Below are 24,590 nucleotides of genomic sequence, written 5' to 3' on the forward strand. Positions count from 1 at the left end.
CATATGCACAAGTGTATGTATGTACATATGCATAGCTAACTTATCGCTAAAGCCCGCGTGAGAATCAAAAAGCCGACTTGAAACCTTATTTAAAATTAGCTTTATATTGAAATACAGCGATGTGCGTATTGTGTAAATAGGGTATTAATAGTATAAGCTCGATCCGCTCGACGCGTGGATGGTTAAGTGGGTAAGTAAGTGTACAGTACGAATATATAAAAAAATACTATTGCGTTACAAATACTTTCTGCCTCACACGCATCGCAAGGAATACAAAATAAATTACAAACGAAAAACTACATTCGTCCGAGGAGTTTCCACTAATTACTATAAACAGCTGCCCGACAGTGGTTCTAGTTTCCAGGTTCCAGTTTCCAGGTTCTGGGCTCCTCGTCCCGGATTTTGGTTGCTGGGGCGATCCGGTGACCAGATCATGGCGTTGGAAGGATATGCGGCTGAAGATGAGTTGATGAATGATCGATGCGAACGCGAGGAAACGATAAAATGATGCACATCCGTGCATAAATGATGAGCGCTCCAGTATCTTTAGAGGACGTGCCGATTGTGGGCCAGGGCGTTCAGATCCTGCGGCGTCACGTAGCCATTGATCTGCGGCTGGAGGCGAGAGTGCTGGTTGCCGCCTCCCGGCGCCCCACCAGCGGCGTGCGTCGGCGATCCCACGGTGGCGGCCAAAGGCGGCTTCATCAGCCCAGTGAGCTGCAACTGCTCCATGGTGGTGTAGCCGATGTCAGCCATTTTGGGCGTGGGGGCAGCTGGACTGGCGGCGTGAACCGGCGGTAGCTGTAGCGGTGGCGAAGCTGCTGGCGAAGATCCCGCAAAGGCTGGTCCTCCGGCTTGCGACACCGGAGCTGCGACGAGCGGCTTCAGCTTGTGCAGATCCGAGGCCTGAACGTAGTTGTCCATGTTGAGCAAGTGGGCCGGTGGGAAAAAGGTCGACGCAGCGGCTGCAGTGTCGGCGGAAGGTACTGCTGGCGACCCAAAGGGTTGCACTGGAGCCGGATTGAACCGAGATTGTGGAATGGGAACGGGCACGTAGCCGCTGAGCGGAATCTGGGACAGCGGCTGGGACATCGGAGCGGGCATTGCAGTCGAAGGAACTGAGAAAGCGTGACCCATATCCGAGGGACCGTTGCCGCCCCAGCTCTTCATCTGCGTGGGCTTGATGTAACCATTGGTGCAACTCTGCTCCCGATCCATTTCGCTCTCGCGCTGCTGTTGCTGCTCCCGCTCCCTCTCCTGCTCACGATCCCTCTCCCGCTCCCTGTCGTTCTGGACGAGAAGGCCGTGCCGCATGGCCAGGTAGCTGGTGGGCGGACCAACTGCGCTAATTGGCCCTGTCTCGTGATTGTCATCGTATGCATCGCGATCCACGCAGCCGCCGCCACCAGAGGAGGACGCTGTGCGCAGCAGAAGCTTGGAGCTCTCACTGCCGCAGCTGCTGAAGTCGTGCGGCAGATCCTGGGGCGTGTATTGCGGCGAGTCGTCCACCCGTGTGCACACGATGCCTCCGCTGACGGACGAGTCTGGACCGAGGCCCAGTCCCAGGCCACCCATGTCTATGGGCTTCTTCAGGGTCTCCATGATTCCCTGCGGCAGCACTAGATCGATATCGGACATCTTGCGGTATTTCTTGTACACGAGATAGAAGATGACGCCCAGCACGAGAATCGCCACGGTCACCTCGATTGTCTGGTACATGGCCTTCACGCTGTGCGTGTCCGGTGTGCAGATGAACCCGTAGATGCCCCAGTCGGATCTGTAGAGCCGGTAGGCGGTCATGTTGGCAGCGTAGGCCTCGAACTGCAGCCGCTCCTCTTCGCCGAGCGCATCGGTGCGTGCCTCACATCCCTGACCTGTGGTCGACATAAGCAGAACGGCACCTTCCGCTGCATCCGCTCCGTCCAGCTGCGGATGCTGCTCCACGTTGATGGCACGCACCGCCAGCTGGAAGGGATTGTGGCTGGTGCAGCGCGGCGTGGCCATCACATAGGATAGGTTCCTGCCCGGCAGGATGGTACTTGTCAGGCAGCTAGCGTTGTTGTCGCGCAGCGAGATCTCGTAGAAATCAATGCGTCCGGCCGGCGTCCTTGGCGGTTCCCAGTCGAGACGTGAGCTCTGGTCCGGATTGTTGATCACGTACAGTTTTGGCGGCGAGGGAACTGCGCAAAGGATTACACGGATTAGTATGCATTGCCCATTTACAATGGCTTCAATGCTAGCGAAACCAACGAAAGCACTTACCTCCGATGGCCGTGCTGAAGAGGATCACATTGCTGGGCTCCGATGGATAGACGGTCCGCGCACGCACGCTAATCTCGTACTGGGTGAACGCGGTGAGATTGCCCAGCCGATAGGTAATGGGCTTCTCGTTGTTCACCAGCTCGTCGGCGGAGGCGCTCACGCGGAATGTCTCGGTCACGTTGTCGTGTAGCGAGCGGAAGGTTCCCTCGTAGGCGCGCACCACGCCGTTGGCCAGCAGCGGTGGCTTCCAGGCCAGCTCCACGTTGTCGCTGGTCACCCGGACTAGCTGCAGCTCGCGCGGCTGGCTAGGCGCCGCCTCTCCGGTCCGGTTGACCAGCTCGTCGCTGTACTTGCTGACCCGCGAGTCCGAATACATGAGCATCTTGACGCTGTAGTCCGTGTAGGGCACCAGATTCTGGATGACGTGCTTGTTCGTATAGCGGTCGATGGTCACCGTTGTGCAATTGTCCGGACGGCCGGCCGAGCGCTGGCAATAGGTCAGATTGTAGCCGGCCAGGATCACTGCGCAGACGCGCTCCGACCAGCTGACCGTTAGCGAGGTGCTCGTGGCCACATCGATCGAGGGCTCCATCTTGGCCAGATCGTCCTTCTTGTCGCTGCTGCAGATCGCCCAGTGTAGGCCCGTATTGTGCGATTGGTAGTTGGCCGACACGGCCATATGCAGGGTGAGCAGTTGGTCCGGTGACGTGGTGAAGTGATGCAGACCGCTGGCCACCTCCGCGAAGCGTATCGAACCCTCGCACTCCGACTGCAGGCCCGGCTTGGGCACGCACCAGAAAACGGTGTAGTTCTGCAGCTCCAGCTGATCGCTCGGCGGATCCCAGCTGAGCGTGTAGCTCTTGTTGGTCGGGTGATAGACGCTGCGTATGTTCCTGGGCTCGCGCACCTTGAAGTCCCGATTGCTAATGGGGCCGATCGTCATCGGAGTGGCGTTCACGGACAGACCCTGGCTGTTGCTGCTGCGGATGAGGAAGTGATGGACGGCACTCATGCTCCAGTGATCGATCATCGCCGAGTTGGACTCCACCTTGATGAGGCCAGGATCCCTGAACGAGTTAAGGTATAATATTATAAGCTAACGTATGGTAATAACATATATAACATATAACTAAACTAGACAATTGGAGAGTGTCTCGACTACCAGCTACCCCGTACCCACATAACAAAAACAATGTTTAGCATGATAAGAAGCTTTTTCCAAATAAATAATAACAATGAAATTGTCAAAAAAACTTATTCATAATTCAAGCGAAGCTGTGTTCAATGGTTCAACTGCGGTCAATAATTATATTATATATATTATAATTATATATATTATACCGAAATTTATATTTTTCTTGGAAAATATTGATGTGCAAAACCAAATACATATATATATATATACATATATAGTACCCATTGAATTTTTTAAATTCTCAGGCACTTGCTATTCTTAGGAATACATTTTTTTCTGGGTAAGCATCATTTGGGAGACTTCAGATGATCGTCGTGGATCCAAAACACGCGATGTAAAGTCGTTACTGTTACACAACGTATATGTAAGTTTGGTTTTGAAACAACAGTTTAATCTTTACTCAGAATATTCAATTCCAAGAAACTGCAGTTCTCGCAATCGCAATCCTATTTGACATGAAGAGAAGAGCATTTATCTACGCAACTTGCCATTTATTGATGGAATTTCCCAAAGCTATCATTCCACTGAAATGGCAATTGTGTTTTGCACCCCAAGATTTCTTTCTTCTTTTGTTTCCACTCTTCTAACTCATTTTACGGAATTTTAACAATATTTATTTCATGGGAAATTTAAGTAGCCCGATAAGGATCAATTGGCGTAAACAAATAAATAAGAAGAAATAACTACATATGTGTGTGTGTGTATAAAAACAAACTATTTTTATCGTTACTTGACTTGCAGGCCAATTATTAAATGGATGCTTTTCTCCACACAGTGGAGAAATTTTCAAAAAATGTCTGTTAGTAAAATACGCGCATTGAAACTTCAAACAGAAGCCGCTTTTTAAAAACTGGATTTAAAAACCGCGAAGTTTATTGCAAGTTTAGTGGGTGCTAAGGTGATAAATAAGATTTGTTTGCTTTGCTTTTTATAAGGCTTTTTACAACTGAGCAGATACTTCAAAGTCCAAATCTATAAAATCCCAAACATACAAAATATTTGTAGATAACACAATAACTAATCGACACTTTTTTTCCCTCGCTCGAATTTAATAAAAAAAAGCCAACCAATGACGTTGTATTTTGGATATAAAAAAGAAAAAACTTTAAAAAAGCACGGATTTGTGTTTTGAATCCAATAATTATTTTGTTTTTGATAAGAACCGATAATTTTCCCATATGAATTTCATCTGAGCAAATTGCTTTTGCGTATCAAATTTATATGAATTTATTTTTAGAACCAAATGTTTGAAAGGCGTCTAGAAAAACAAGAACTACGCCGACAAATTAATTTCGAATCACACCAAATCGGCAAATAATTGCCTAGCAAATGGGTTTTATAATCTGAAAATAGTCACTGAAGCATTTTTTTTTCTATGATAGAGAACTCTCGTATAAATCCATATTTTGTTCTTCAAATTTCAAAATCAATTTGTATGTTTTCGCTCGAACCCTTTTCGAATGATTCTATGAAAATACGAGAAGACTGTGTTGTGTTTGTTTACACACGAAATTGTAAATTGTTTGATATCAGAGATGCTTGGCCTCGAAATTGCCATTGTCGCCGGCTGGGCTTCTTATCTCGCCAAGATTGGTATTGCTCGAGTCTTTGGATGCCAGAGACATACATACATATGATGTACATGTGTTCCCATGTAGGTTGGCACTATAAATATCTGGGTTGTTTTTAGCACGTCTATTGAATGTTGCTGTCTTCTGATAGCGAGAATCCTCTGGAGAACCCTTCAGTTTCGCCATGGTGGTCAAAGATTTGGCTGATTACAGCCACGCCTTGCAATCCGCAGACGCCTATTGTATACCCTATGTATACAGACTCCTGGCGAGCCTGGGGGCAATGGAGGGCCTGCCTCCTCCGATTTCCGTGGAAGTGCATTCGCCCAGAATGCCGCCGCCCATGCCGTCTTCCCATTAATGAACGTGTCTCTGCCCTCGCCGCGCTACTGGCGTGCCTGTGTGTACATATATCGGCACTTCGGATGAATTGTTAAAAATATACATTTTCAGCGGAACCCCTACAATGGAAATGTGGCTCCCGGCGTGTGTGCTTGTGCAAATACTACGCCGTATGGCTCTGTGTGGCTCGCCCTAACGTATTCGCAAGAAGTCGTCGTTCCGGCGAATCTCTCCGGTGACTCGAGACTGGTTTGCCAATGCCCCACTAATTAGCTGCCAAGCAGCTTACGGCGCATATTCATATATGTACATGCATATAGATACTAGCCACCATCCCAGATACCCTCCTACTCACACTGCTGTTCCGTTGATGCGGTACTCGCTGATGGAGTACCGAAAGTCCGGCCCGTTCAGCTCGTGCTCCTCCAGGGGCTCCCAGTAGAAGCGCATGGCCTTCTCCGACGAGTAGACATAGAAGCTGCCATAGGTGACGCGGGGCGGGCGGCGCGGCGGCGCCGGAGCGGTGGCAAACGCATAAATCATGGGCTCGCTCCAGAGCGTGTTGTTTTGATTGGCGCGCACGCGCACCCGCAGCGTGTAGTTGTAGCCGGCGAAGGGCAGTTCCGTGAGGCAGAGCGTGTCCTTGATGGTCAGCGTGTGGTTGCGCCAGCTGGGCCGCGTGATGGACTCAAAGTTTTGCGGCGTGACGCGCACCTGCCACACCAGGCCGCGATTGTAGTTGGACCGACGGGGCATCTCCCACGACAGGCACACGGAGCTCTCGGTCCTGTTGAGCAGGGTCAGGTTCTGGCCAGGTCGCGCCGGCACCAGACGCTCGAAGTGATTGATCGTGATCGGCTGCGTCTCGTGGCCCAGGGCATTGGAGATGGACAGTCGGAAGTAGAAGGTCTCGCTGAAGCGCTTGTAGTTGTCGTCGGTCAGGTTGCAGGTCACCACTGGCGCCGAGTCAAAGTTGCAGTCCAGGGTGTTGCTATATCGCCAGTCGTTGTTGGTGTTGTAGCTGATGTTATACTTGGTGATGACCGTGTTGGGCGGCTGGGTGAAGTTGCACACCATAAACTGGAAGTCGTAGTCCAGGCAGTTGAAGTCGCGCACCAGGAGCGGCCTGGTGCCCACGTAGACCTTTGACTTGTTGATCACATACTCGTCGCACATGCAGTGGTAGTCGTTCTCCTGCTCCACGGCGTTCGTGTCGCTAAACAGGATGGTGGTGTTGTTCAGGATCCGGATGTGCTTGGAATCGCGATAGACGCGACCGCCGCCCGTAAAGTACAGCTTCTCCACGGGGCAGTCCTCGGCGCTCTTGCCATTAAAGTAGTCTTCGTTGAGGGTGCAGCTCAGATTGAAGTCGCCGCCGATGAGCTGCTCCACCTTGGAGGGAATCACCCAGCCAGGGTCCAAGATGGCGTTGGCGCCACCCCGGCAGCCGGCGAGCAGCATGAGCAGCAGGACGAGCTGCTCCTGGGCCACCATCTTCCTGGTCCTGGTTCTTCTCCCAATCCTAATCCCTTCCAGCCGCTGCTGTTAAAGTTTACTCTATTTTGATGGCTCTCTCTCCCTCTCTCACACTCTGTCTCTCTATCTTTTGCTCTTTTCCTCTCTTTCTGTCACTCTCTCGCTCTCACACACGCGCACACCGACACGCCGCTCTCTCACACACACGCGAGCACCTTGCTGTTGGCCGTTGGCACTTGTTGGCTCTGTATTGGTGGCCAGTTCTCGGAAACCGTTTATACGCAGCGTTCCTGGAAGTGGCTCTTAAATATTTCACTGCCCAGGTATGGGCTCCTCGTCCGGGGCTTCACTATGACTAAATTACGGATACGGCTATCAGGGCCCTGCAATGCCAATTGCTCGCTTTGAGCAACTGTGGTACTGTGTTACTGTTTTGTCTCTGGCTCTCTCGCAAATGCAGAATCCTCAGTTGGCTAAGGCGATCGCTCTCCTCCCTGCCCCCGCTCGCGTTACAGACGATATATGTAGTCGACGAGTTGGTAGTCCGCAGTGTGACCGCTTATCGAAAGATATCGCAGTCCGATATGCGATATCACTGGGGCTACCTGTCGCCGAACGGTCCCACTAAGTGCGATAGATGCCGGACATTGCATTCCAGCCGCAATTCGAATTCTAGGCCATCTGTAGCTTGTATCTCTACAACGCCCTCTGCCAAATACGTTTTCAAGCTGAGCAAACTATTTGGCAGCGTGTTTGGGCGCGTTCAAAGCGTTTAATTGGCCGTTATCGATTTATCGATTGGTGGTTGATACGTCAGCCCTGGCGTGTGTAAAAGTCAAAATCGAAATCCAGCGTAAGTGTGTGTGTGTCCGTGTGAGTGAGAAAGTGACGAATTACTTTTCATCAAATGGGAAATAATTTAGGGTGAAAACACGTATATTTTCGGGAACACATACAAATTATAGACGTGATAACATCTAGAAACATCGGAGCAAATTGAATTACACGAAAACAGCCCAAATACACCATCGAAATGGCGGAAGGCGGCAGCAAGCGCATCAACGTGGTTGTAAAAACGCCAAAGGACAAGAAAACGGTCGAAGTTGACGAAGATTCTGGAATAAAAGATGTAAGTACGGAGCACGTGACCCGCCTGACTTGGTTGCTGGCTCGCCAAACCCTTCTGGACCCTTCCATTCATAGCGATGGACAACCTCCCTCCCTCCCTGATCTTTGCCCACACCCCCGAAAGTATTGGGAAATTAGTGCCCGTAATCGCGGTACAGTGCACTTTGCCTAAGCCGCACACAACACGCGCATCTGGTACAGTGCACTTTGCTCAGTTCCCATTGGGCTTCTTCCCATTAACACACATAAATTGAAGCAGGGGCATAGGAACGCACATTTAATTGAAAGGGGAACTAGACTATGGGCACATTATAATGACAACAATCACACCATTCTCGCCCCACAGTTCAAAATTCTGGTTGCACAAAAGTTTGAGGCGGAGCCCGAGCAGCTCGTGCTCATTTTTGCCGGCAAAATTATGAAGGACACGGACAACCTTCAGATGCACAACATCAAGGACAACCTGACGGTGCATCTGGTGATTAAGGCGCCGACGCGCAACAACGAGCAGCCGGCCCGCCAGCCGGCTGACGTGCGCCAAACGCCCTTCGGCCTCAATCAATTCGGTGGCCTGGCCGGAATGGAGGCACTTGGGGCCGGATCGAACACGTTCATGGATCTGCAGGCGCGCATGCAGAACGAGCTGCTCAACAACGGCGACATGCTGCGCTCCCTGATGGACAACCCGATGGTGCAGCAGATGATGAACAACCCGGAGACCATGCGTCAGCTTATCACGTCCAATCCGCAGATGCATGACCTGATGCAGCGCAATCCCGAGATCTCGCACATGCTTAACAATCCGGACCTGCTGCGCCAGACGATGGAGCTGGCCCGCAATCCCTCGATGCTGCAGGAGCTGATGCGTTCGCACGACCGCGCCATGTCGAACCTGGAGTCGGTGCCGGGCGGCTATAGCGCCCTGCAGCGCATCTACCGCGATATTCAGGAGCCAATGATGAACGCGGCCACAGAATCCTTTGGTCGCAACCCCTTTGCCGGCCTGGTCGACGGCGGCGGTTCGGGAGTCAACAACCCGCAGCAGGGCACCGAGAACCGCAATCCCCTGCCGAATCCGTGGGGCGGTGCCAATTCGGGAACCAATGGAACAGTCGGTGGCTCCGGCGCCGGCAATCCGACGGGGGATCTGCCGCCGAACAATGTGCTCAACACGCCGGCCATGCGAAGCCTGCTCCAGCAGATGGCCGACAACCCAGCCATGATGCAGAACCTGCTGAACGCGCCGTACACGCGTTCCATGATGGAGTCCATGTCACAGGACCCGGACATGGCCTCGCGCTTGCTGAGCACCAGTCCGCTCATGTCTAACAATCCCGCCCTGCAGGAGCAGGTGCGTCAGATGATGCCGCAGTTTATGGCCCAAATGCAGAACCCCGAGGTGATGAACATGCTGACCAACCCGGACGCAATGAACGCCATCCTGCAGATCCAGCAGGGCATGGAGCAGCTGCGCAGCGCGGCCCCAGGTCTCGTTGGCACCCTGGGCATTCCACCGCCACCACCGGGCGCCGGCGCCGGCACCGGAACGAATCCAGCCAGCGGCGATGGGAGCGGGGGCAACAGCGGTTCCAGCACCAACAATGTCTCGCCGAGCAGCGGCCTCAACGCCGGCACCGGCGCTCCAAACCTGGCTCCAGGCGGTGGACCCAACGCGCAGCTCTTCAACGACTTCATGATGCGCATGCTCAACGGGATGTCGAACAACGCGGACAACACACAGCCGCCGGAGGTGCGCTACCAGTCGCAGCTGGAGCAGCTGAACGCAATGGGCTTTGTCAACCGTGATGCCAACTTGCAGGGTGAGTGTCCTAGGTCTAGGGTCTTGGTCGCCTGCCCTGTGCGATGATTCTAATCCGCTCTCTTGTGTTTGTTTTTTTGCAGCTCTGATCGCTACCTTCGGGGACATCAATGCGGCGGTGGAGCGACTGCTGTCCCTCAACCAGTTGTCCTTGAGTTAACAAGGCTAAGCCATAACCAAACTGTACACAATCTGTCTATATATCTACGAACTACAACTATATATACCACTACAACCCTGGAGAACGCGAATGAGAATACGACAAGATAGGAGGACAGGTCCTAAACCCAAACACACACCCTCCGCCCAAAAATTCCACGGTCAGCGCTGCTGATCGCTTGTTTCCCCATCAAGCCGGAAATGTCATACCCACATGCCAACATACCAACACCTTCAACACAGAAACAGGTGGCCCACACGAGCATAGGAGCCTCAAGATCGCAGAGATACTAGAGATAAATGGATGATTTGACGCCGGTGAGAATGTTAGGTAGGGATCGCATACCAAAGTGTCAGCACTTTCGTAGTTGATATCAGTTTTTTTTTAATAATTTACACTTCGTGAGCTCGGAGAATCCTTTAAGCGGAAATGCTATAACCGAACGCATAGTTTTGCACGCCCAATCACTTCATACACACTTCAAGCGAAATAACGCATTTTCCTATCGGAGAACTTCGTTGATTTTCAATAAAATTAAACGGGCACGTGCTCTTTTGTCATTAGTAATGTAATAACTATTTTGTCGCCAACACACGTGAATTCCAGTTTTGTGCTTAAGAAAGAAGAATCGGCACAGAGATCAGAGGCGTAGTATGTGTCCTGTGTTCTGGTCAGGCAGTTTAGTTTTAGTCGGGTGCTAGTAGGCTACAGCCGCAGTCCTTCTCCATTTCTCGCGATCCGAAGACGTTCTGGAAATTGCAAACAGCTGCAAACGGGACAAACGTACAGTAGATATCGGCTATATGCGAAGACGTTGTCTTGGGAATGCTGGCCAATGCATACGAGCAATACAAGTAGTCAATCAAAATGGTTATCGATTCGTTAATATAAGAGCAATCTCCAAGCGTTATTATCCCACGTCCCGTTCAGAGGAATACAAATGTAAAAAGTTGTTGCACACAGGCGATTTGCATGCTAACGATATCTACTGTAGTTAATGTGTGTATATAGGTATATATATATATACATATATATATATCAAAATATTCCATGGTGTTAACAAAAGACGTAAAACTATAAAACAAATAAAAACTCCTTAGTAAAGAGAGGAAGCCCCAACAATAAGTTGTAATGTAATTTACTCTAAGCTTTCGTATATAAAACCTATAACCGACCATTTGGGTTCCCATTTCCGATCAATCACACACACTTTCGAAAAGCTTTCCTTCGCGCGCTCGCCGTTTATATAAGATATGGATTCAGTGTATACCCTGTAAGTGCTACCCCACATAGCCTCGCTCGTCCGCTGGGCCGACTTCATCGTGGGATTGGCTGGCCGGCCGGCTGGCTGGCTGGCTGGCCGGGTGGTTGTTTGGTCAGCTGGGCTAGTGGACTAGTGGAACTACGTTTATTTGTTTAGTGAAGAAAGTGAGGCAAAGTAATTAAATGTAAATGATCACATGTTTGAAAACGTAATAAAGCTACTTTGGTTTTAGATTATAGCCAACCTCGTCTTTTACTCTCTACTATCTCATCTACTTCCAAAGCACCCGGATCGAAGCAGCTCACCCACGTTGGCTTAGCTAGTAGGCAGTACTCTCTAATTGCTATTCCCAATCTTTACTGCAGCTTAAACGTTTATAATAACTTATACATATACATATAATACGCACAATGTGCTCATGCCGACGAGATGACCAGAGCATTCCAGATCCAGTCCACGTAGTGAGTCACATTGGTGCAGACACTTAGGCCCGCACAGGAACTCAAGCCGAAGCTGATGATGCCGAACTGGAAGGTGCGATACCTGCCCCCGTAGAGGATCTCCGCACTAATGGGGCCACCGGAGTCACCTCTGCATGCGTCGTTCGTCTCAGTGCGGGCGCATATCTGGGACTCGTCCACCGGCTGCTGGAACTTCAAGCTGCAGCGTCCGCGATCGATGCGCTCCCCAACGGCATGCTTCAGCACCCGCGGTATGCTCCGATGGCCTTCTGCAGTGGTGCCCCAGACGGTCATCTGGAATCGGTCGATGGTCGCCACTGGCTCATTGATGAGCAGGCAAATGGGGCGCACGAAGTCTAAAGGGGAAAGGCAGTTCTGGCTGAGACTTCCGAGGGCAACGACTGGATATATCCCACTCAATTACCTGAGTACTGCACCGCATGCTGCATCCGGAGTAGGCCAATGTCGTACCGTTGGGCTTGTGTTTCGCCGAATCCGGTGTGCACGATCTTCTCGTCGACCCGAACGCAATATGCGTTTGGTGAGCGAGCACCCGAGCTGCAATCTTGTCCAGGATTCCAGGCGTCGAACTCACCCAAGTGCACCTGCCTACAGGGAGAGATTGGGTAATGGGTTGATGACCACACATGCTGGCGAATGGGCAGGACTTACATGGCTTCTCTGAATACGCAATGTGCCGCCGTCAAAACAAATCCTGGAATGGTTTAAAGTTAGCCTTGCGTGAGCTAAATAAGACACAAACACTCACGATGATTGATGAGCGATCCACTGCACTTGGCCTCGCCCTTCACTATCACCGAAACAATCCAAGGATTGGCCAGTGCGTCAGTCCTGCTACCAATGTAACTCCTCCAAGTTGGCCTGGTTCGAAGCGACCTTCCGCATTCCGCGTCGAGCAGGAAAGCCGATCCCTCTCGGGATCCCAGGAATAGCGAGGCCCAGAGGATCAGGAGTGCCGCTATGACTTTCTTCATTGTAGCTCGAGGCCCGAATGGAAACCGAACTCTGTGCCATTGGGTTTTATTTATTTGTTGTTGTTGCCACTTATCGCATTTTCCTCACTTCTGCGAAAGTTGCAAATTTGGCTGTGTTCTACGCGTGCTTCGATGAAATCTTGGCTGGAACACATGCCACATCCATACCCATACATTTACTCACATTTATTTCTCATAAAAAATTGATTAATTTGGGATTTTTTATTCATGGGATTAATTGGAATAGCAGAAATCAATATGGATGGATACATATATATTTTCATTTGAACTATGACATTTCGTATATTTATTATATAATATTAAGTTTATACCGTTATTTAAACTCTAAGTAAAGTTCTCTAATTATAACTACCCCGCGTAATAACGGAACATAACAAAACGTATAAGGTAAACACCCTATGAAGATCTTGAATTAGACAAAGATACACTGATGGTGCGAACGAGTCGGAGTACTCTTCAGGTCTAAACCCTATACCTTTAAGTGATCCGCCTCTCACATCGAATGGGAAATTTCCTCAAGTAAATAATAAATACGGAGATTAGAAAGATTTAGTGCCCTTGCAGTTAAACTTTGGGCATAATCTATAGTATACAGGTATGTATATATCTATAGTAAGATTAATGTTAAATGTAATTCCTTTATCTGAAATCTTGAAAAAATATAATAAATATTCCTTCGTTTAATTTGCGCCACTTTCATTTTTAAGCTAGAGGATACACAGCATTTCCGTTCCGATTTGCATATATGTACATATGTATGTAAACGAGCTGGCAGAAAATACATGGCAACAAAACTAAGACACCATGGAATCGGATGGACAGACCATAGTGGTATCCATAGCCTCTGGGATTACATCCGCAAAAGTTATGTGCATGTATGTATCTGCCTGTTGCAATGCGTTATAGAATATACATGATCTCAGCGAGGTTGCCGCGGAATGCTCTTCTTCTTCTATCCTAATAATGAGTTCTATCTGCCATGCCGAATATATGTATGTTGAGGGCACAAGGACGTATCCATGAACCAACCATAGATACGGATAGAAACGATAGCTTCAGTAAACCGACCACGCTCAGCGAAAGGGGAGGTAACTTCCAGGATATCGCAATCAACTTTCAGACTTAACTAGAAGAAATCCGTGCTGCAAGGGGAACGTAGTACTAAGGAGTAGATAAGGAACCCTTTAGTTTCAGTCATCGACATTTAATCGGTGAATCACCGCTTTTTTGTTCTTTTGCATGTTCTAGGAAATCATCGGTATGAAAAAAAATCGCTAATAATTACCGTTGTTTAAGCTCATTTTTAACGGGCCAATCGTCTTCGATTCCGCGTTTTTTCATCGCTGTTTTAGCGGTTTTTGGTTTTTTCATTTTTGGGAGAGAGATCGCGCGCGAGAGTTTCGGTGTCGGTGAGAGAGTGTGATGTTTCTCAAGAGCGTTGAATTGTGGAAGGTATCAACACTAAGTCAATGTCAAAAGAGCGCAAAATCATGGCTATTAATCACCGTTGTTTAAGCGCATTTTAATCGTCCTTTGATTCAGCGTTTTTTCATCTCTGTTTTGCGGTTTATTGGTTTTAATTTTAGCAAGAGAGAGATCGCGCGTGAGAGAGTCGGCGTCGCTGAGAGGTTGTGATGTTTCTCAAGAGCGATGAATTGTGGCACTGCATGGAAGGTGTTGAAAAAAGAATTGCCTGTACAATGCGAATGTCTTCTACCGAAAATAACGGGATCTAATCGCCCATCTACTTTATGCATATCTATGTACCATACCTATGAGTATGTCACAAATAAACTCTTAACCGAATAAAAGGTATCAGCAGTCTTACCATAACGTTTAGATGCGTTTATGAATGTACAAACATCTACAGTACGTTTGCAATTGGTTTATTACAGCAGCGGCTTGAGCGAACGATCGAAAAACATAAAGTATAGTATGTTATAGTAGGATATATTACAACTACGGTCAAGGCACTCATACACTCTAGCACGCGCACAGGCACACACGCCAAATCGTAACGTATCGTACAGCTAGGATGGGGCATTAGTCATGTCGGCGGATGTGCCGGTGAGGGGAAAGTAGGAGACGGAGGAGGTCAGAGCTCCTCGAAGAAGGCGACACGCGCCTTGGTCGAGCCGGACTTGAGCTTCTTGAGCGTGGAGTATTTGTTCTCGCCGGCCTTGATCTGTGCCTCGCTGAGAATGTCCAGGTTGCTCTGGTTCTCCTCAATCTTGTGCGGCGCGATCTCGGAGCGCAGTGTCTGCAGTTGACTTTGCACCTGCTTGGAGTTGCGCAGGTAGTCGAGGTGGTTGCGCTCCATCTCGTTGGTGATCTGCTCCATCTCGTTGTCAGTGAGTATGAACTCCTTGGGCTCGAAGTCGTCCGAAATGCCGCTGGAGTTGTCACCTTGCACCAGGTAGTGCGACGAGTGTGTGGTCAGCTCGGCGCCCCCGGCGGTCTCCAAGTCATTGGTGGAGCTGCTAGTGATGAGGGAGGGTGTACTGATGGCCGCCATGCTGGACGCCGTATTGGCCGCGTGCGACACACTGGAAGCGGTCAGCAGGCTGTCCGTGGAGGACTTGCGTCCGCTGTTGAGGAATTCGAGAAGGCGAGCGGTGGCCTCGCGCTCCGCCATCTTGGCACAGATCAGCTCCTTGCGCAGCTTCTCAGTCTCGGCCTCCCGCTTGTCGTTCTCCACCGTCAGCTGGTGGACATAGAAGTCGGCGTCGCGAATCTTCTTCTCCAGGTCGTGCTTCTCCCGCTCGATCTTCATTTGTCGCTCGCGCAGTCGGTCCATTTCCGTCTTGAAGTGGTTTGCCTTGCATTCGGTCAGCTGCATCTGCTCCTCGTTGACACGACTCTTCTCGAAATACAGCTCCTTGGTCTCTTCAGAACGCCGCTGGGATACAGGAAGAAAGTCAATATTATAGATCAGAAGCCACTTTGCGGAGTGAGTCTTACCAGTGCATCGTTGGCCATGCGCATCTCGTTTTGCAGGTGCTCCATGCTCTTCTCCAGCTCGTAGCGCTCGTGCTCCGCCTTTTCGCGCAGCTTCTTTTCCCTGATGAACTTCTTGCGTTCGATCTGGCGGCGTTGCTTCTCCTCCTTGGCTTGGGCCTTCATCTGCTGGATTTCCATGGTGTCGGGCTTGCGGCGGCGCATATACAGATCGTGATTGCCCTTGCACAGGTCAAGAATCTGCAAAGCACACGGTACAAGTGCAGTATGAATATGGGAAATACATATATTTCAGTTGTCACAACTGCCCTCCTTACCATCTTGTTGATGTGGAGGTCCTGCGAGTAAAATATGAAATTCGAGACCTTGGCATCCACCAGGCGAATGGTAAACTTCTTGTCGTCGAAGCTGACGTGCCGTATCTCGTTCCACTGGAAAGTGGTCTTTGGCGTTAGCTTATCACGCTCGTCGTAGATGTTCAGGCCCACGGAGGTGACGCCCAGCCACAATTTGGTTTTGTTCTTATTCTGGTGGGGAACACAAACGATTAGATTCAGATGCATCACGCGAAAATCAAGGCTCTCACCGTAATAGGAAAGTAGTTTACTCCGTACATGTCCAGGTCCTGAGCAATCTTCAGGTACTCCATCTCCACCTCGTCGCGCGTCATGGGCTCATGGTCCATATACCATGTCTTGATGCGTTCCTCCCACATCTCGGGCGTCATCTGGTACTGATCGGTCACTCCCTTGGGCAGAAGCTCGCCCCCGGCCAGCATGCCGTCCTTGTAGGTCTCGTAGTCGTACGGCCCGTACTGCACGTGCACCGCGTAGGAGGCCAGCAGCACGGACGCCTCCGGGCGGCAATAGATGTCCATGGAGAGGATGCTCTGCTTGACCTGCAGGAAGAACAGGTGCTGCGTGATCTCCTGGATCAGCTCCTCGCTGACGTTCTCCGGAAAGAACTTGGCGTAGAAGCTAAACACGTACACATTATTGCTAGCGTGCAGCTCAACGCGCTGGTCGCGCACCCGCTTCTCCATCTTCAGCCAGGACACGTTGCTGCGGGTGTCGACGTACTGCAGCCCAAAGTACCAGGACTCGCGCAGCCCGATGGTGCGGCACACCAGGTCGAACAGATCCTGGCCAGAGGCGCGCGGCTCCAGCTTGAACTCCAGCTCCGAGTCGAAGGTGCTCACCCGCACCGACAGGGAGCGGTTCTTCTTGGAGCCGAAGGGGCTCATCGCGATTATGTGATGTGTTGTGATTGGATTCGATGCAATGTGATGTGATGCGTGAGATGCAATTGGATTGGAGTCGGAACTGAGTGATCTTGTGGGCAATTCGTGATAACCTGTTGCGTGCAGAGGACTTGTTGCTGCCCTTGCTCCTGCTACTCTGATTCTTGGTCCTTCTGATGCTCCTGTGCCAGCTAGTGGCCCGATTCCTGGTTGCTGCTCCTGCGGTCCTCGCTAATCGCGGACTGCCTCATTTTGCAGCCAATTCGCTGCTCCGGGCAATGGCAATGGCAATTTGGGCTGAAGGCTGTGAGCGGAAAGAAAGAAAGAGTAAGGCTCTTCGTTTATGCGGGACTGCGATTTGAGAACTGCGTGGCCACGGCATCCTGGCGCCCACTACACACCCGCTCACCCAGCTTTTTTGGCGTGGAAGCTGATTGAGAGTCGCCAGAAGGGTCTCCACATCGACGAAGTACGAGAATAGGCAACTTACTCGATTGTTTGCACCGCAAATCGCAATTGTACGACCAATTCCCGATGTGCGCGGCATAAACACAGGCAGTGTGACCAGCCGTGGGCTGGGGGAAATACCGCTTTGGCAGACGCCTTATATATTTAGTAGGGTGATTCCATTACAATATTATGGAAGAATCATTATGCTAAAAGTTTTCCATCTCAAAAGTCATAAAGCATTGGAATGTCAATATATGAACTTGAAAACATATGAACAACCTTAAAAATATATTAAATTTCCATTTTTCGAAAGTTTTCAAAAAGTGGCAAAGCAGTGCTATTTCAAATACCAAAATATACCGCAAAATGTTTTTTCAAATTGTACCCTCATTTTTAGTTATACGAATGTTTGAATGCTGCGTAATACTTAATAGATTTTATCAGCTTTTTCATGAACAATGAATTTACAAAAATAACACAAAGTGCTATATAGAGTTGCCACCCTGTCAAGGCATAAATACGCATTTAAAAGTTTGAATTGTGACGATTAAGAAAAATGAAGTTAAGTGAAATGAAGCGCAATATTTGTCTTAAAGATTTGTATAAGGATGAGATGTAATACTATGAAAATGTTTATTGAACGTATTCTTGTATTTTAGGTCAATGTTGGTATGTTTAGGTCAAAATGACCATGTCAGCAGATGCGTATATAAACAATGAACGAGTCCAGCTTTCGTTTTATCAGGTCCCTTTAGCTTATTTTCCATCTCCGCCGACTCAGCAAAGTACTTGTTACCCCCCCTGGATATCGTATTTCATCGAAATAGGAAAATATAAAGATATGGAGGTTTTCTTACAATATTCTTAGAATAAAGTATATATGCAGGATTATAAATACATATTGAAGGGATGGTAACCGATGAACTTAGTTTATGTATATTCATGTGCGTGTTTGATGGACTCTTAGCTCGATTTATACTACTATTATTATGTGGATGCATCAGGAGCGATGCTAATGCCATGCAAATAAACAATGCTTATCACACAAACGCAAGTGACTCCAGATACAGATATCCAAATCCGTGCGCGCACAGTAGAATGAACGGAGGCGAACTACTTTAAACTTAGACTAACTACAGAGTGTTGTTGCAGATAACTCGTGTTGGCACTTAAATGGCTGTGCCAGGACTTGGACTCGCGCACCGGAATCCATGGTCACTAGCTACTGGCTGCTCCGCTTGATGCGCTCGACGTGCAGATCGTACAGCACCTTGTTCTTCTCGTAGTAAAATGGGTTCTGTTCGGCTCCCAGTTCTGGGTTGTACTCGTATCCGGCCGCCACACCGTTTCCGGCTGCATCGGACCCACCGGATCCACCAGTGGCTCCTCCACCCGACAGTGGCGGAATGCTGCAGCTGTTGCTGCTGTTGCTGTTTCCGTCCTCGTAGTTCAGATTCAGGTTGTTGATGCGTTTCGACAGGGGCGACTCGCAGGCCAAATCATCCTCCCGGCTGCGCTTTCTGCGGATGAATGGAGTGCGTTTGATTAGCGCTGGGACTCACTATCTTGGTCAGACTCACCTTGTCTTCAGAAATCCAGCCATTCCGATCCCGGGTGGGTTTCGGTTCCTATTGGTCAATTGTTTTGTCCTGCCCCGTTTCACAGCAGTGATATCCACCAGTGTGACCACCTCGAAGTTCGAAATCGGTGAAATATACCAATGTGTTGTAATATACCGTTAATATTCGAGGTTTGTTTTTTCTTTAATATAAATCATAAATAGCCAAACCAACCAGCAACCGAAAATTATATATAGCAGAAATTATATTGTATCCAGAGAAATAGAAAATTTGTGGGAGAGATTGAATTCAAAAGTCTGAATGTTCTATAAGCAATTTAACTGCTAAGCAAAGCCAGCTGCTTCCATATATCCCACACCCACTTCACTGCACTTCACTGGACCCGTTCTGGCCGATCGGTCGGATATATTGCCCGTACAGTGACAGAGAACTTCCATAGAAAATACCAACATACCGATAGCGATGCAAGCCGGGTGGGAGTACTGCGACGGGGTGGCAACGCCGCGCTAGTCACTCGCACGCAAAGAGCTCGCTGGAGAGAGAGAACGCTAACACAAAAGGAAATAGTAGTTTTCCGTACGTATCGAGCCCAGCCCAGAAAAGCGGAAAACTAAACCGATTCGACAGCGGTTGCAAATTTGAAGTAACTGTAAGTAAAGCGGAAAAGGTGCCCGCAACGAGCATCCGCCGTATAGATCGCAACGCGTTTCAAATTGCCCAGTGAAAAGTGAATGAAAACCAAATGTCGATGACGGGCCTGCCTGCCTGTGTGTGTGTGTGTGTCATGTGTGCGTGTGTTCCGTGCCGCAGTGTGCGTGTGTGATAAATAATTGCTTCCAAATTTCATTAGTTTTTCGTCTACAAGTCCCGTCTAAAATCCGACTGTAGCTGAAAACAGGGGGCAGCTCCATCAGCTGACTGGGCGGCCAGTCCCGTGACCAAGGAAACCATCATAAATCCAGTAATAGTGCAGCCAAAACTGCATCAGACCAAGTGAACACGCACCGCACACACACAACCGCAAGCTGCCGTACTCGCTGCGCCCCTGCGCGCAAGTGTGTGTGTGTGTCCAATCAGAATTTTCTGATGCCCGTCCGGCTTATCTGTGTGCGCCGTTGCTTTCCATTCTTTCCGTTCTTTCTTCGGCTTGAGTCATCGCTCATTCTGCCCAGATATGTACATACATTGCACACACACGGCCGCCCCGCTCTCCTGGGCTCCGCTCCTCCTCGTTGATAAGGCGCAGCTGGCGAACGGTCACTCTGGCAGGAGTACGAGCAGGAGCAGGGAGGCCGCACCCACTAGTCATCCCCCCAGTGTAATCCGGCAAACTAACCCCCACTAATCCGCAGGAGTCATCACCCCTCTGCACAACATGCAAACCATCAAGTGCGTGGTCGTCGGCGACGGAGCCGTGGGTAAGACATGCCTGCTCATCTCGTACACAACCAACAAGTTCCCGTCGGAGTACGTGCCCACGGTGTTCGACAACTATGCGGTCACCGTGATGATCGGCGGCGAGCCCTACACACTGGGCCTGTTCGATACGGCCGGGCAGGAGGACTACGATCGGCTGCGTCCGCTCTCCTATCCACAGACGGATGTCTTCCTGGTCTGCTTTTCGGTGGTCAGTCCCAGTTCCTTCGAGAACGTCAAGGAGAAGGTACGTACGAGACTATTCCACGCCATGGCGAGACTGTAAGTGAGTCATTTTGGATTTGCAGTGGGTGCCCGAGATTACACACCATTGCCAAAAGACGCCGTTCCTGCTGGTGGGCACACAGATTGATTTGCGCGACGAGACCAGCACGCTGGAGAAGCTGGCCAAGAACAAGCAGAAGCCCATCACCATGGAGCAGGGCGAGAAGCTGGCCAAGGAGCTGAAGGCCGTCAAGTACGTGGAGTGCTCGGCCTTGACACAGAAGGGCCTGAAAAATGTATTCGACGAGGCCATCCTGGCCGCCCTCGAGCCACCAGAGCCCACAAAGAAAAGGAAGTGCAAATTCTTATAATTCTGCTTTCCCCACACGCGGTATCCCTTTCATTCTGGCTTTCTACTATCGCAATGACTCCTTCCCAGCCTCCCATCGTCGAGAAGCATTCAATATATAGCCATATATATATGTATGTCTTGATTTACGTTATTCTGCAATCGTTTCTGCCGGAGCGCAGTTTAGCCCAGTACTCCATGAGCTATTTCTCCTCGCCGCCATCCAACTCTCTCCATCTCACACACCGTCTGTGTCTCCCCTTACGTGCGTCCGCGTATCTGTTTCAGTAGTGTCTGTGCTCCAGCCTTGGAGCTCCAATTACCCTGTATTTCGGTCGGTTTCTATGTTTTGTCCACTGTGACCAGGCGGCTGGGCAGTTGCCCCCAACTCGGGACAGTCTTCCGCCCCACAAGCTTCAGCCCCAACCCACGCCAGGATCCAATCGCAGCCAATGCACTCCTGTCCAGCAGGTGAAATCGAATCGACACCCACCCAGCCGACTTCATTCATTTCTGCTCGCAAACATGTTTTTGGCGCAATTTTCGAATTAAGTAAGGAGAGAAACCACAATATCAATATAGCGAAAACAAATGATTTATATATAAATATATATATATATATATTTCTTTATATATATATATACAACGATTAAGGAGAGGCAGCAAAAAATATACATTTACGATAAACAAAACAATCCAGAACAGAATGTGGGGGGATCCGAAAAGAACCATGCACTTATTCGTTTTGCCTCAGTCGATGAAATCCGAGGGAATCCACGTCGATGTAGTCCCGATAGGAGCAACGTGCGAGGATTATATTAAATATTTATGATAACTGATCGCGTAATGTTCAAACAGCGGAGGTCGGACGGAATTCGCTAGCATGCAGATGTGAAAGTGAAGCTTATTATGTAATAAAACTAAGCGTATGAGTATTGAAATATGATTAAAAGTAAATTAAATGAACCTAAAGGAGATAAAGGATCAGCGGGAGATGCGAGAACCGAACTAGGCGTTGCAACCACAACACAAACACACATCTGAAATCTGCAAGCTATATAAAAGTATATATATATTTAAATATGTATAATCCATAAAGTATAACAAACAATAAAACAACGGCAACAGCAACAAACATTTGTATTGTAGTTCAGAAAAAAAACAACAAAAGATGAAAGGAAAATACGAACTAATGCATTTTTTAATATTTTTATATGTATACATTATCAATTTTTACATTTTTTTTCTAGACCTTAGTGATTTAACATTATTGATTTCAGATAATATCTTATAATAAAACGAAATCCAAAACGAAACCCTTCACTGTCTTGCCTGAAATGAAAACCAGGGGTCATTCCTCCCCTCCAAGATGCACAAGCGAATGCACTTTTATCCATAAACATTTATACCATATACCATCCAGAAATCGGCGAGGAATGGCACAGTCACTTGTGGGTGTTTATTTCTATATCGATTCGAGATAAAGAGCTGTCGTCATATCAGTTACCTGCAGGGCTTATTGCGTTCCTGGAAAAGTAGCCAACAGGTGGAGGGAAAGATTTTCCATTCCCATAAACTATGTTTCGATTATCTAGCCATGTCCGTATAAACGTCGAGATCTCGGAAGCCACCAGAGCTAGAAAGTTGGCTCTAAGCAAGCAGGAATATTTGTATAAGATTCAACAATGAACAAGGAGGATTCATTTATTACTATACTATAGCTCTTTGTAAGAATGTATAAAAAACAAGAGGGGCTAGTGATCAAACCAGTGGCTGTATCCACTTGCATTTCAGTGCCGCCGCAGCGACAGCTTCCTCGTGCGACTCGGCGAATCCCGCGCTGCCCTGGATATCAATGCGGTCGTAGTCGAAGCGCATGCTGGCCTCTTTATCCTGCAGCAGTTGCTCCACGCCGTGCCAGGCGATCATGACGCCGTTGTCGGAGCAGTACCGCTTCGATGGCCGGAAGCTCCTGCAGCCGTATTGCGCGGCCAGGTGTGCGATGTTGGCGTATATGGCATCGTTGTTGGCCACACCGCCGGACATGACCAGTGTGGGCGTGGTGTCACCGAAGAGCTGCATGTGCGGCAGGAGGCAGTACTCAATTGCCCGCTGGGTGCGGTGCATCAGGTGCCGGCTGACAGCGCGCAGCAGGCCGGCGCAGAAGTCGCCGTAGTTGCTGATGACTCCGTCCGGAGGCGTCCGCTCTGCCCGCTCTCGCGCGCGGATGGCGCGGAAAGAGTTGTTCTTGATGCCCGCGAAGCTGAAGTTGCAGTTCCGCTGCTGGGCGAGTGGCAGCGGAAACTCGTAGGCCAGCGGATCGCTGGCCAGCTGGGCGGCATGCTCAATGGCCCGTCCTCCGTTCCACAAGCGGTACTCCGGCAGAATGTGCAGGCGTAGTCGCCGTCCAATCTTGTCAAACGCCTCGCCGGGCGCATCATCCAGTGTTTGACCAAGAAGCGTTAGGCGACCGGGACCGTTAACCACCACCAACTGACAGTGACCGCCGCTGGCCAGCAAGCAGAGGAAGGGGAAGCCAATCTGCTCCGGATGTTCCATGCGGGCCTGCAGCGCGTGGGCCTCCATGTGGTGAACGGGCAGCAGGGGCTTCTGCAGGCGACGGGCCAGGTGCCGTGCAAAGCGCACGCCCACCAGCAAGCTCAGCGGCAGTCCGGGACGCGTGGTCACCGCGATGGCCGTCAGTTGCTCCGGCTTCAATTGCGCCTCCTCCAGGCAGCGCTGGTAGGCGGACTCGATGCGGGCGCGGTGAAGGTCCTGGGCCCTGGGCGGGATGATGCCTCCATAGCTGCAATCGATTCAGTTCACCATTGGGCTCCGCATGTGGAGATTTGAGCACTCACCGGGTGTGGAACTCCTGTTGCGACTCCAGCACATTGGCCCTCACTCGGCCCGTGGTGTCCACGATGGCGATGCCCGTGTCGTCGCAGGAGGTCTCGATGCCCAGGACATAGCTGAGCCGGCGTCTGAATCCGCAGCCAATTGCATTTGCTATTCCATTGCCGGCAAAATTACGAAGTGCATGCATAATGGCCAGTGTGACCAGGCACCGATAGAAAGCACAACCAGCAGATCATGGGACCGTTAGTCTTAAGGCCCCCTTACACGAGCCAAATTCTTAACTATATTTTAATGCAAATTTTATTTAATAATAATAATAGGATCCATGCCCAAAATTGCTAATAACAATTGTGTCGTATGAACAAGTTTCCTATGTGAATTTTGCGAATCATTTATTCTTAATCAAGGATCAGAGATTTCGAAAAGTGAATATTTACAGTTGTCTTTATATTGTTTATTAGTTTCAAATTGAATTTTGGACTTGTCTTCGTCGGTTACAACTAAATAATAAATAAAATTGGTTTAGTCTTGTGGCAACCGGCATTGCCAACAACCAAGCATCGAGAGAGCAGCGACGGGACAGGCGCGAACGATCGCCCAGCAGAGGAGTGAGAGAAGGGATTATTGGGGTGCGAACTGTGAAGCGGAGTGGGTGCGCGAATATTATTAAACCAAATAAACTAACTCATTACAAGCCATAAACCCTAACGTGTATTACTGTGATTAAGCGGGTCATTACATTGGCGACGAGTGGAAAAATCGGTAAATGATAATAATAATAACTAAAACCTTGGAAAATTTGATGAATTAGGGAAAAGG

At 49.5% G+C, this 24,590-nt stretch overlaps 7 protein-coding genes across 8 annotated transcripts; 2 read left to right on the top strand and 5 right to left on the bottom strand.

Annotated features, from left to right (window-relative positions):
- Positions 1 to 83: 83 nt before the first annotated feature.
- Positions 84 to 7,475, bottom strand: LOC117148267 (cytokine receptor). Its single transcript, XM_033315579.1, has 3 exons — positions 5,726 to 7,475; positions 2,263 to 3,329; positions 84 to 2,180 (listed from the first exon to the last, which is right to left on the bottom strand). Exons 1-3 carry the CDS (start codon positions 6,862 to 6,864, stop codon positions 547 to 549), a joined length of 3,840 nt encoding a protein of 1,279 aa, XP_033171470.1. The 5' UTR covers positions 6,865 to 7,475; the 3' UTR covers positions 84 to 546.
- Positions 7,476 to 7,640: 165 nt separating this feature from the next.
- On the top strand, positions 7,641 to 11,451 carry LOC117148269 (ubiquilin-1). Its single transcript, XM_033315583.1, has 3 exons — positions 7,641 to 7,975; positions 8,321 to 9,794; positions 9,877 to 11,451. Exons 1-3 carry the CDS (start codon positions 7,880 to 7,882, stop codon positions 9,951 to 9,953), a joined length of 1,647 nt encoding a protein of 548 aa, XP_033171474.1. The 5' UTR covers positions 7,641 to 7,879; the 3' UTR covers positions 9,954 to 11,451.
- Positions 11,452 to 11,472: 21 nt separating this feature from the next.
- LOC117148270 (serine protease grass) lies at positions 11,473 to 12,717 on the bottom strand. The gene is made up of 4 exons (XM_033315584.1): positions 12,448 to 12,717; positions 12,351 to 12,393; positions 12,103 to 12,287; positions 11,473 to 12,034 (listed from the first exon to the last, which is right to left on the bottom strand). Exons 1-4 carry the CDS (start codon positions 12,671 to 12,673, stop codon positions 11,634 to 11,636), a joined length of 855 nt encoding a protein of 284 aa, XP_033171475.1. The 5' UTR covers positions 12,674 to 12,717; the 3' UTR covers positions 11,473 to 11,633.
- Positions 12,718 to 14,559: 1,842 nt separating this feature from the next.
- Positions 14,560 to 17,451, bottom strand: LOC117148268 (moesin/ezrin/radixin homolog 2). Of its 2 annotated transcripts, none has more exons than XM_033315582.1 (5): positions 17,383 to 17,451; positions 16,239 to 17,196; positions 15,970 to 16,179; positions 15,656 to 15,892; positions 14,560 to 15,593 (listed from the first exon to the last, which is right to left on the bottom strand). In XM_033315582.1, the coding sequence occupies exons 2-5, from the start codon at positions 16,893 to 16,895 to the stop codon at positions 14,790 to 14,792; spliced, it is 1,908 nt and encodes a 635-aa protein (XP_033171473.1). In that variant the 5' UTR covers positions 16,896 to 17,196; positions 17,383 to 17,451; the 3' UTR covers positions 14,560 to 14,789. The 2 variants fall into 2 exon arrangements, with proteins under 2 accessions (XP_033171473.1, XP_033171472.1); XM_033315581.1 differs by lacking the exon at positions 17,383 to 17,451 and adding an exon at positions 17,302 to 17,375.
- Positions 17,452 to 18,190: 739 nt separating this feature from the next.
- On the bottom strand, positions 18,191 to 19,047 carry LOC117147541. The gene is made up of 2 exons (XM_033314475.1): positions 18,923 to 19,047; positions 18,191 to 18,862 (listed from the first exon to the last, which is right to left on the bottom strand). Exons 1-2 carry the CDS (start codon positions 18,943 to 18,945, stop codon positions 18,565 to 18,567), a joined length of 321 nt encoding a protein of 106 aa, XP_033170366.1. The 5' UTR covers positions 18,946 to 19,047; the 3' UTR covers positions 18,191 to 18,564.
- Positions 19,048 to 19,429: 382 nt separating this feature from the next.
- Positions 19,430 to 21,571, top strand: LOC117147540 (cdc42 homolog). Its single transcript, XM_033314474.1, has 3 exons — positions 19,430 to 19,571; positions 20,275 to 20,585; positions 20,647 to 21,571. The coding sequence occupies exons 2-3, from the start codon at positions 20,298 to 20,300 to the stop codon at positions 20,932 to 20,934; spliced, it is 576 nt and encodes a 191-aa protein (XP_033170365.1). The 5' UTR covers positions 19,430 to 19,571; positions 20,275 to 20,297; the 3' UTR covers positions 20,935 to 21,571.
- Positions 21,572 to 22,084: 513 nt separating this feature from the next.
- LOC117147539 (probable tRNA N6-adenosine threonylcarbamoyltransferase, mitochondrial) lies at positions 22,085 to 23,996 on the bottom strand. Its single transcript, XM_033314473.1, has 2 exons — positions 23,774 to 23,996; positions 22,085 to 23,718 (listed from the first exon to the last, which is right to left on the bottom strand). Exons 1-2 carry the CDS (start codon positions 23,956 to 23,958, stop codon positions 22,674 to 22,676), a joined length of 1,230 nt encoding a protein of 409 aa, XP_033170364.1. The 5' UTR covers positions 23,959 to 23,996; the 3' UTR covers positions 22,085 to 22,673.
- Between the last annotated feature and the right edge of the window lie 594 nt (positions 23,997 to 24,590).

Source organism: Drosophila mauritiana, chromosome X (assembly GCF_004382145.1).
Source record: "Drosophila mauritiana strain mau12 chromosome X, ASM438214v1, whole genome shotgun sequence".
NCBI lineage: Eukaryota > Metazoa > Arthropoda > Insecta > Diptera > Drosophilidae > Drosophila > Drosophila mauritiana.

Bases quoted from the DNA above. Each gene is read 5' to 3' on its own strand.
- LOC117148267 (XM_033315579.1), bottom strand. From the start codon at position 6,864: ATGGTGGCCCAGGAGCAGCTCGTCCTGCTGCTCATGCTGCTCGCCGGC. The intron at 3,330-5,725 runs GTGAGTAGGAGG...TAACTCGTTCAG, and splicing joins CGCATCAACGGAACAGCAGT to GGATCCTGGCCTCATCAAGG. The intron at 2,181-2,262 runs GTAAGTGCTTTC...TCCTTTGCGCAG, and splicing joins CTTCAGCACGGCCATCGGAG to TTCCCTCGCCGCCAAAACTG.
- LOC117148269 (XM_033315583.1), top strand. From the start codon at position 7,880: ATGGCGGAAGGCGGCAGCAAGCGCATCAACGTGGTTGTAAAAACGCCA. The intron at 7,976-8,320 runs GTAAGTACGGAG...CTCGCCCCACAG, and splicing joins AAGATTCTGGAATAAAAGAT to TTCAAAATTCTGGTTGCACA. The intron at 9,795-9,876 runs GTGAGTGTCCTA...GTTTTTTTGCAG, and splicing joins CCGTGATGCCAACTTGCAGG to CTCTGATCGCTACCTTCGGG.
- LOC117148270 (XM_033315584.1), bottom strand. From the start codon at position 12,673: ATGAAGAAAGTCATAGCGGCACTCCTGATCCTCTGGGCCTCGCTATTC. The intron at 12,394-12,447 runs GTGAGTGTTTGT...AAACCATTCCAG, and splicing joins TGGATCGCTCATCAATCATC to GATTTGTTTTGACGGCGGCA. The intron at 12,035-12,102 runs GTAATTGAGTGG...TTTCCCCTTTAG, and splicing joins GCATGCGGTGCAGTACTCAG to ACTTCGTGCGCCCCATTTGC.
- LOC117148268 (XM_033315582.1), bottom strand. From the start codon at position 16,895: ATGAGCCCCTTCGGCTCCAAGAAGAACCGCTCCCTGTCGGTGCGGGTG. The intron at 16,180-16,238 runs GTGAGAGCCTTG...GTTCCCCACCAG, and splicing joins TAAACTACTTTCCTATTACG to AATAAGAACAAAACCAAATT. The intron at 15,594-15,655 runs GTAAGACTCACT...CCTGTATCCCAG, and splicing joins GCATGGCCAACGATGCACTG to CGGCGTTCTGAAGAGACCAA.
- LOC117147541 (XM_033314475.1), bottom strand. From the start codon at position 18,945: ATGGCTGGATTTCTGAAGACAAG. The intron at 18,863-18,922 runs GTGAGTCTGACC...ATTCATCCGCAG, and splicing joins GCTGGATTTCTGAAGACAAG to AAAGCGCAGCCGGGAGGATG.
- LOC117147540 (XM_033314474.1), top strand. From the start codon at position 20,298: ATGCAAACCATCAAGTGCGTGGTCGTCGGCGACGGAGCCGTGGGTAAG. The intron at 20,586-20,646 runs GTACGTACGAGA...TTGGATTTGCAG, and splicing joins TCGAGAACGTCAAGGAGAAG to TGGGTGCCCGAGATTACACA.
- LOC117147539 (XM_033314473.1), bottom strand. From the start codon at position 23,958: ATGCATGCACTTCGTAATTTTGCCGGCAATGGAATAGCAAATGCAATT. The intron at 23,719-23,773 runs GTGAGTGCTCAA...AATCGATTGCAG, and splicing joins CAACAGGAGTTCCACACCCG to CTATGGAGGCATCATCCCGC.